This window comes from Echiichthys vipera, assembly GCF_963691815.1.
Source record: "Echiichthys vipera genome assembly, chromosome: 3".
Taxonomy (NCBI): domain Eukaryota; kingdom Metazoa; phylum Chordata; class Actinopteri; order Perciformes; family Trachinidae; genus Echiichthys; species Echiichthys vipera.
Window position 1 is genome coordinate 5,866,360 of NC_139828.1, and position 10,000 is coordinate 5,876,359.

At 42.8% G+C, this 10,000-nt stretch overlaps 2 protein-coding genes across 2 annotated transcripts in view; one reads left to right on the forward strand and one right to left on the reverse strand.

Moving 5' to 3' along the window:
* LOC310945482 (retinal Mueller cells isomerohydrolase-like) overlaps window positions 1-276 on the forward strand; it is an 8,083-nt gene extending 7,807 nt beyond the window's left edge. Inside the window, exon 14 of the mRNA XM_083911580.1 lies at window positions 1-276. This exon is cut by the window's left edge and continues 208 nt beyond it. The gene's annotated coding sequence lies outside the window, so the exon portion shown is untranslated.
* Window positions 277-1,337: 1,061 nt separating this feature from the next.
* Window positions 1,338-10,000, reverse strand: part of LOC310945478 (methylcrotonoyl-CoA carboxylase beta chain, mitochondrial) — a 9,601-nt gene continuing 938 nt past the window's right edge. The window contains exons 2-13 of the mRNA XM_083911576.1: window positions 8,561-8,647; window positions 7,830-7,994; window positions 7,521-7,717; window positions 7,146-7,324; window positions 6,811-6,891; window positions 6,211-6,389; window positions 5,904-6,123; window positions 5,617-5,708; window positions 3,844-4,000; window positions 3,480-3,602; window positions 2,977-3,207; window positions 1,338-2,878 (exon numbers count right to left, since the gene is read on the reverse strand). Coding sequence (XP_083767702.1) covers window positions 2,792-2,878; window positions 2,977-3,207; window positions 3,480-3,602; window positions 3,844-4,000; window positions 5,617-5,708; window positions 5,904-6,123; window positions 6,211-6,389; window positions 6,811-6,891; window positions 7,146-7,324; window positions 7,521-7,717; window positions 7,830-7,994; window positions 8,561-8,647 — 1,798 coding nt within the window. The 3' untranslated portion in view covers window positions 1,338-2,791. The remainder of the gene's footprint in view (window positions 2,879-2,976; window positions 3,208-3,479; window positions 3,603-3,843; window positions 4,001-5,616; window positions 5,709-5,903; window positions 6,124-6,210; window positions 6,390-6,810; window positions 6,892-7,145; window positions 7,325-7,520; window positions 7,718-7,829; window positions 7,995-8,560; window positions 8,648-10,000) is intronic.

The window sequence follows — 10,000 nt, forward strand, 5'->3', positions numbered from 1 at the left end:
GCTTCTTGGTTTAAGCATTATTGTTTTCACCGGGCTCTTTGATAGACACTTTATAAAACTTGGTGCATTTATTATGTCGTTAAATACCATGTTATTCCCGCTATTTCCATCTTTGCTGAGGTCAGTTATACCTCTCATAAACACATTTGAACAGTTTTTGTGTACAGAGACTTTACATCATACAGTTTACTTTGCCTTTGGTTAAAACACCTGAGCAAAAACATTCACTTGTTCAGCATCGACATGTTTTATTGCATCATTAAAAAAGCAGCTACATATTTGTGAAAATCATCATTCATCATCATCCGCTTGTCCCTGTCGGGGTCGCGGGAAGGTGGAGCCGATCCCAGCTGACATCGGGCGTGAGGCGGGGTACACCCTGGACAGGACGCCAGTCCATCACAGGGCACATAGAGACGAACAGAGACAGACAACCATTCACACCTACGGGTGATTTAGAGTCATCAATGAACCCAACACCTGCACGTCTTTGGACTGTGGGAGGAAACCGGAGAACCCGGAGAAAACCCACGCAGACACGGGGACAACATTAAAACTCCACACAGAAGCCTTCTCGCTGTGAGGCGACAGTGCTAACCACCACACCACCCAACCTTGTTAAGCAGATGCAACAATTAAGTACAAACTGTATTTTTGCAGTATGTATTTCAAAAGCTATTTACAATTTCCCTCTTCTTTTACACAATAAAACTTTACAACTTATATCATTAAAAGTATCATTTGGTAATAACATTAATGGCTATTTACCTTAAAGTAAATGCTACGTATCAACACTCGCACAAGCTGCTTCTGGAGGGCAGATTTGAATCTTTCAAAGTGACTTCTGTGAAGAGACATTTATATTAAAACGATTCAATCCTGCATGCGCCAGATATTTCTCCCAGAAAAAATATTGTGAATTAAAAAAATGCTAATATAATCCATCCTGATTTAGTTATCACACACGTATAAGCCACAAGGTAAATGTTTATAATCCCCTACACATTGTCCCTGTGATGTCTCAGTGTTGTGTTTGCAGCTTCCTGTGCTGTCCCCAAGTGGCAAAACGTAGAAAATGCAGTTTTAAAGGACTACGTCACCCTCAGAATGAACATTTGTACATCAATTGTTCACAGAGTTTTGCCTTGAACTCGTGTTGCATGTGTCGACTGAAGAAAACAGTGTAATCTTCAGTTTAGTTCATCCGGGCTCAGCACTTCCCAGACAAATGCGTTTTCTCCAGCTCAAGTGTTGTAAATAACAAGGTGGGGCTGGCTTCAACGTAACAGCGCGTTACTCAGGTTTTTGTAACAACACGTGAGCACAAACATCCAGATTTACTGCTGTTTAAATGTTTGAGGTCATGAATAAAATGGCACCTGCATATTTGTGAAACCAACCTTGCTAAAACTATTAAAAACAGCACACTAGCTTTGCACTATAAACATTTATTTACATTATTGTTTCTATTCTTTCTTTATATTATTTCATACAAATAAGAGCTACAGTACAGTGATTCATTTACATTTGTAATTACAGAGCATGATTCTTACAGTGTAGTATTTTTGATCAGTGCTCAGGTTTACACGAACTGTTGGACAGAAAATTTAAACATGATTATCCATAATAAAAAAAACAGAGAAACAACAGGCACCTGAACTGAATTAAGGCTCAAACACTCAAACAGCAGCAGACTTCTCTACAGTACTCAGAGGAGTGTTAGAAAAGCGTGGCACGAGTAAAATGCCCAAACTTCATCAAGACACCTGTTCAACAGGCATAAACATGTAGTAAGTGCTCTGTCTGATCCTGTCTTTCATTCACGCCACTGTTTTACAGAGCGCAGCACGCTACCCTGCAAACAACAAACTGTTAGAAACGATCTGAAGCTAAAGCGGTTTCACTGTTGACTAGCCACGCATCTGAACCCTTGTATGGTCTTCACTTTTGTGTCCCCCTGGTATCCCTCGGGTCAAATTGACCCAGGACACACTTGGGGTTTAAGTCTGAAATTAAAGTTTACTTCATAAATCATTAACATATATTTACTAGAACACAATTAACAATGGATGTGTGATTGTTTTTTTGTGGTGGTGGCTGTGGACGCATGACAGAGGTGAAAGAGTGGGGGACAGTGAGGTTCTTCGTGCTTGGATAAAAAATAATCTCACATTCTCTCTGTGTGTGTTTGTGTACGTGTGTGTCTCTGTGTATACGGGTCAAACTGACCCCAAAACCATGTGAAGGATGTAAATGTGCGAGGTATGATAGCATGTGCGCTCTTATTTTTTGCATGTTTATCACATAAAATTAGCTAAGGCCATTAAGTGTAAACGGGTCAATTTGACTCAAATACCATACTCGGGTTAAAGTTGCTCCACTCGATAAACCACGGTGGGCTGGAACTGCCTCCACACAGATCGTTTTTCAAATGACAAATACCAACTACCGCCACCTGCTGGTATGGAGAGTTTTTCCTCTCACACAGGCGCAGAACATACGTGCTAGTTTGCCGTCAGCTGTGGCCTTTATGGTGTGTCCAAGTGCCACTTTTTAGAGGAGAGACAGGCAACGCAACAGGCAACCTTTGTCGCCACTGGTTCTTGGAAGTCTGCTTGGTGTGTTCCTGCCTTCAAGTGTTAAAAGTTTGGTGTGAATCCTCTTGGCACATTGGTAAAAGTGACCATTGGTCTACTGTAACCACACTGAATACAAAACAGCAGCTTAATGGCAGACGTGGACGGATGTTTGTTGTGTCCAGAGGACGTGAGGAGGAGAATGATGGCGGCCTCTATACACGCAGAAGTGGTGACTGTAGTTTCTCTGTGGAAACCTGATACTGCTGCTGTTTGATGATGTCCAGGCAGTCTCTGAGAACCTGCAGACATACGGATTGGGTTACAGATTTGTTTATAAAAAAACAAAACTTCATAATGGAGAAAAAAGGCAAAGATGAAATTGTGTTAACGCTTTTACCTTCCTGGTGTCCTGAGGCAGAATGACTCCGTCGTCCCAAAGCCTGCCGGAGGAGAAGAACGCTGAGCTCTCCTTCTCCAGTCTCTTATTTAATGAGTCCTCCTGCTTCTTCTCCTCTGGCTGCTGCTCACTGTCAGGGGGAAGCAGAGAGCCGGCGTGACCCGGAGCCGTCATCGACACTCTGGCGTTGGGCCACAGGAACAGGAAATTAGGGTCGAATGCCCGCCCACACTAGAGACAAACAGCACCAAGGTTCAAATTACTGTGGCGTTAACACTGAATCCTGCATGAGCATAATATATGACACTGTAGAATAGTGTTGTATGTATATTGTAGGATCTCTGTTTGCATTTGTTGTTGCAATTATAAGAAAAGAATTGTACATTGTCCCGTATATATTTATATTTCTGCATCAAGGATGATACCACCTTTAGCTAGCTTGGTAAAAGACCAACAAAATCATCACATACTGTAACTACATTAATGTTTATTGAAACTCTCACCATGGCATAGCTGTCAGCACCATGGCAACCACCAATCACCACGGTGATTTTGGGGACGGAGGCACAGGCTACTGCTGACATCATTGAGCCCTGAGCCTTCAGACGGTTACTGTGCATGTCTGCCTAGAAGAGAGAGAGAGAAAAAGACAAAAAACAGAAAATACAGATATGAATTTTTTTTAAAAGTCACTTTGACCAAGATTATTTGACTACATCCTTCCTTTCACGGCTTTAATAACATCATTCTTTATTTTCTTCTAATCAGGAGGAGCCACTGCAGCTAATCTCTCTTAGATGCTCCAACATATCTGTGTGTGTGTTTGCGTGTGTGTGTGCGTGCGTGTGTTTTACTGCGGGTGAACACCTGCGTTATGGAGAGCGTTGGAGCTGCCGTGGGCGCTGTGTTCTGGAGGAAGAGCAAGGGGATGTCTCTCTGGTCACACAACTGGACAAAATGGCTTCCTTTCAGCGTAGCCTGGTACGACAGCTCTCCGTTGTTGGCTACTATTCCCACCAGGTGGCTAACACAACACAGCACATATACACAGATGTAAGATCAAACACGTAACAGCTCGCCGCTCATTTCATTCACATCAGTTCACAGTTGTTGCATTTTCCTAGGACGGTTGCTGCCAGCTTGTGAGTGGGGGTGTTGGATTTAGATACTACATTTCTCATCGATATTTATGTTTTGAAATTGTATTTTTTGTTTATTTAGCTATTTACGCAGCTATTATCATTCTACTGGGGTCATTTTCACACCATTTCATCTAACACATACTGTATGTAGGTCTATATCTAATGATTCATCGTTCAATTCTTTTAATTAAGGTGATTTTCTATAAACAGTGGTTAACAAATTAAAATAATATGGCAGCATGGCAGAACATCAAGTAAAATAATCGCTTTTCTGTTAAGTCAGTGTTACAGAAACTGTGGTAAAGCAACATTTAGGCTGCATTCATTTTAATGCACACTGCAGATGGTCCTACTAATTCTTTATTTCGCACCTCGAACTTTGTCCCTCTTGCTCATATTTTCTAAAGAATGAGGTCGTGGTTACAAACGGCCGAAATGTGTTTTCACAGGAGGGTGGCTGGAGTCTCCCTTAGAGAGAGGGGGAGAAGTTCAGCCATCCGTGAGGAACTCGGAGTAGAGCAGCTGCTCCTTTGCGTTGAAAGGAGCCAGTTGAGGTGGTTCGGGATCATCTAGTAAAGATGAACCCTGGGCGCCTCCCTAGGGAGGTGTTCCAGGCACGTCCAGCTGGGAGGAGGCCTCGGGGAAGACCCAGGACTAGGTGGAGAGATTATATCTCCACACTGGCCTAGGAACGCCTCAGGATCCCCCAGTTAGAGCTGGTTAATGTGGCCCTGGAAAGGGAAGTTTGGGGTCCCCTGCTAAAGCTGCTGCCCCCACGACCCGACCCCGATTAAGCGGTTGAAGATGAGATGAGGATTGTTGGTCAGAATAGCCAGAAGAAGAACATCCGGGTATTTTTGACAGACTATGCATTGGGATCTATTTCTGGAATACTAAATATTTTGGTAGTATGTGTATTAGAGCACAGGGTTAACTTGCTCCACACCAGGTCAGTTTGTTTGCATAAGTAGCCGTGATAACTGAGCTTGCTGATTTTGCTTTATGGAAACGTATGAACTGAAAATGAGTCAGACTAACGGAGATAAGCCTGGCTTATGTGGTGAGCTCACTTCATGGAGGGGACCTGTGCCTAAGACGTCACTGGGGGCGGCAGCTAATCTCATGAGGTGAGGGGTCACTGAGTTTGTGAGCAAAACTATGCAAGTGTCTCATACACATTTACAGAATAAAAAAAGCAATAACAGCATCAGTGAGAGCAATACAACATTTGTTTCTTCACCCAACAATAAACAAACTACATCTTCTTTATGATTCTACGGGCGTCCCGCTAACAACGACTTCCAGGCAGACAACTGGCAGTTGATATAAACTGCGGAGATATGTGAAAATGGCAAACATGTAAAAAATGTTTTAATTATTTTGTATAATAACTATTATTCTAAAATCACTGAAGACTTTGACTTACTGTTTGTTGGCTGAAAATGAATTTGTCCCCGCCCTCCCTATCTAAATTTGATTCTGTGTGCGTGTCTTTTACCCGTGTATCTTTGCGAAGCCAGTGATGAGTGTGGTTCCGTAGCGGGCTTTGAACTCCTGGAAGCGGCTCCCGTCCGTCAGCCGACTGACTACCTGGACAGACAGACAGACAGACAGAAACAGCCGACAGCTTGTTATTACAGGTAGACAGTAACACGACCTCCGTGATGTGAAAACGACGTCTCCACAAACAAACCAACCGTATAATCTGCCATAAAATTTGAAGTGATAATCTAAAATCTAAAAATAAATCTGTCTTGTTTTGTCTTCCTACACTCATATTTGTACCATTTTAACATCCAGACTGTAGTTATAACATTTAGGAGCCAGCCCCAGAAGCTCCTCTGAACTATACAGCGGCTCCTCCTCAGCTCTCCTCATCCTCGTCTTCTCCTCGTCCTCCTCCTCTTCCTCAGGCAGTTGGAAGTTGAGTGTGGATACGATGTTTCTGGTGCAGTCGTACGCCTCCTTTTCTTCCCGAGCAAAATGGTCGACACAGCCACTCACCCTGAAACCGGAGGGTACAGTGACAGACTTGTTAACTGACTCTTAAAAATAAGCGTATACTTGGGTCTGGTTCGATTTTTGGACCTACTCAGCGTGAAGTGTGGCTCCTCCCAGGTCCTCCGGTGTGACTTCCTCTCCCGTGGCAGCCTTAACAAGCGGCGGTCCTCCTAGGAATATGGTGCCTATCCGGTGCACCATCACCGTCTCCTCTGCCATGGTGGGGATGTAAGCTCCACCCGCCGTGCACGACCCGCACACCACCGACACCTTTGTTAGTTGTTTTCAGTTTAAAATAGCAATGTTAAAATGGTCAGCAATTGACTACTGCACACGATGTTTTACTATTTATTTTATTTTGTATTTATTCTTTATTTAATTTGTGATTGTTTAGAATTGGTTGACAATGTAATACACTGCATATATAATGTATAATAATGTTAAATATTAACTAAATAATAAAGTTATTTGTTCAGGAAAGCAGTTTGTAGAATCATAACGGTGCACAATCCACATAGAAAAGGTTTATTTTCCTTAGAGCTCATAAATGTACTGCATTTGCTGCAGTATCGGAAATTTATAATTCTACATTTTCTGTATATATTTATAACAACGCATTCATTAATTCACAGCCTTTTTTATTCGTAGATGATTTTTAGTAAAGCAAGTCTACTCCTTTAGGTTCCTTTACCTGTGGGATCTTCATGGCAGACATGATGGCTTCGTTGTAGAACGTCCTTCCTCCCTGGTTCTTATCAGGAAAGATCTCTGACTGGGTAATTACACATGCGCACACACACCCAGACACACAGACAGACACACACACACACACACAATTAGAGATTAAATTAGATATTCCTGAAAAGACACTGTTCCTCTTAGTATGGCAGAAGTGTGTGTGTGTGTGTGTGTGTGTGTGTGTGTGTGTGTGTGTGTGTGTGTGTGTGTGTGTGTGTGTGTGTGTGTGTGTGTGTGTGTGTGTGTGTGTGTGCGTGCGTGCGTGCGTGCGTGCGTGTGTGTATTTACCTGCAGCGGTAGAAAAGCTCCCCCAGAGTCCACCAGGTAAACACAAGGCAGGCGATTCCGAATTGCTACGTCCTGTGCTCGTAGCTGCTTCTTCACTGTGATTGGATACGCTGTGCCACCTTTCACTGTGGCATCGTTGGCGATGAACACACACCACAGGCCGTTGATCCTACCGATGCCTGGATTGATACACATACAAACACACACAGTGTAAGTCAGTGGCGTGCGTGTGCGTCACCCGTGCATCGCCGTAAGGTGGGAAATAAATTGCTATGTAAAATAACAGAATTCAGACGAGTAAACTGAGTTAATCGGAGGCACTAGTCAAACTATTCCACTTATACAGTCTAAAGTTAGCAGCTAGTGGTTTCTGACCAGTCAGGCAGCCGGCTGAAGGGATGTCCCCGTAGGGCAGACCCAGACCAGCGAATGGTGACAGCTCCAGAAAGTCCTCATCATCCAGCAGGAGGCGCAGCCGATCCCTGACCAGCAACTTCCTGTTTCTCTGAGTATGTCTGGCGATGGCGTTATCTCCTCCACCTTTTTTCACCTTCTCACTGAAGTCTACGTACCTTACAGAGAGAGAGAGCAGATGAATCACATGCATTCACAAATGTAATCAATAAATAATGCAGTGGGGGAAATTAACTGGAAGTGATCAGAGCTGACGAGAGCAGAACCTACTTGTCGTGGCAGGCGTTGCTGTTTCGGAGGTTAGCCTCATACACATGTCGGTGGATGGGCTGGAGGGGCTGCTCCAGCACCGGGAAGGCACTGCGCAGAGCTCTTCTCTTCCTGGCTGCAGAGCTCGTACAGCGGACCGAACACTGCCAACGCTGCTCAGCCAGCCTGCAGCACAAGGTTAACATTGTCAAGTATATCATTAATATAATATCTTATAATAAATGTGGGCTACAACGGTCAATTTCACAGAAAACCAGGCAACTTTACTGAAAGGTTTATCTAGGAAAGGGGTAGGCAACTCCGCTCCTGGAGGGCCACTGTCCTGCATGTTTTAGGTTTCTCCCCACCCTAACACACCTGAGTTTAACAATAATCAAACTGTGACAAGCTTCAGCTGCTTGATAACGAGCAAATCTTAGAATCAGGTGTGTTGGAGCAGAGAGAAACCTAAAACATGCAGGACAGTGGCCCTCCAGGACCGGAATCGCCCACCCCTGGTCTAGGAGGACCTGACCTGGCAACAGCACTAATTCATATAACTCTATTACCGTAGAAGCTATTGAACTTGTGATTGTGCTTGGTACAGTTACATTACAAATATTCACAATTTAAATCAAAATATTGGTCAGAAAATGTTTATGTTTTTCTGAAATTGCTCAAAACTGTTCTTTTTCACGTTTTAAGTATTTTGTCTGTCCAGGTAACCGCAGGAGTCGTAGTGAAGCCGTCACCTGTGATGTCTCTCTTCTGTCGTGCTTCTCAACATCCATGAAGGCGGCACAAAGGCGGGACACACTCTCCCTCTGCTACACACACTCCTTTTAGGGCCACAGAGAGAAAGCAATACACACAAACAAAAACAAACAGGCGGGTTAATCATTAAACCGTTGGAGCAGCTGTAGGACAGTTCGACCTGGCACAGTCCAAAGACCTGCAGAACTGGGGATTTAGTGCCTGTAGCAGTGAGGGTAGTCGTCTGTCTGCGTGAGGGTTCATGTCATTTTTCAAGCAGAAAATATAAATATTCTCTAGTTTCAGGTTACTATGTGTGTTTATCTGAAGACAGTGCTTCCCACCGGGGTCATGACCCCTCCTATGGACCACCATCATGCCATATGTTCAATCTTCAAACCTGATATTTTTACCTGTGCTCAAATGAGACAATATGACACGTTTAGATGCAACTTATAGATTTCTGTTCAGTAATAAGGGGTCGCAGGTTGACACTGCTTTATTTAAAAAAGGTCACAAGCCTTAAAAGGTTTAAAAACACTGTCTTATGTGATTGTAAACTAATAATCCTTATGTTTCGACGCGTTGGTCAGACAAAACAATTAAGCCAAGTGGATGACATAATCTTGGGCTACAGGAAATTGCCACAGGTATTTTTTTTTAAATCAGATATTTTAATAGATCAGTTCATCTATTGATGGAGAAAACTACCTGCAGATTAATAGTTAATGAAAATGAACGGCCATAGTGTTCTTTGACTTTTACTTACTGCGTACTGGAATATAGCCAGGACTTTAGAAAAGATAACTGGGATTATTTTCTACTCCTCTTTTTCTTATTGTATTAAGTACTTAAGTACACACTCTTTTTAAGTTTACCTGTGTTATGTCAGCATAATATTAGAGATGCACTGAGCCCCGGATCTGATATCGGTCCGATATTGACTAATTGGCTGGATATCGGATGAATGAGGCCGATACAGCATTCGGATCCAGACGTTTCTTTTTGTTATTAATATCATACACTGTAAATACAGTTACAGCGACCTAGTCCCTTCAATTCTATGTTTGCACCGGTTAGGGTTTTATATTACATTTGAAAATATCTGTTTGTAGTGCACTTTACATGGAAGTGTTATTTATTTCTTTTTGCTGCTGATGGACACTTTGATATTTGTTAATAAATAATATTACAATATATATTTGAGTTAATTTGTTACCTTTTTTAACAAGGCTAAATGTTTATGTCAAGCCTGATGCCTTCGCTCACATGGCAAAGTATACGCTTCATTCATTCAAAAGTAGTAGCGTATCAGTATCAGGTATCGGCCGCCCAGCCCAGGTATCGGTATCTGCTTGGATCAGAAAAAACTGGACCGGTGCATCTCTACATAAAAATAAGATTGTAATGTTCATTCAAAGGACAAATGACTGCTTTAT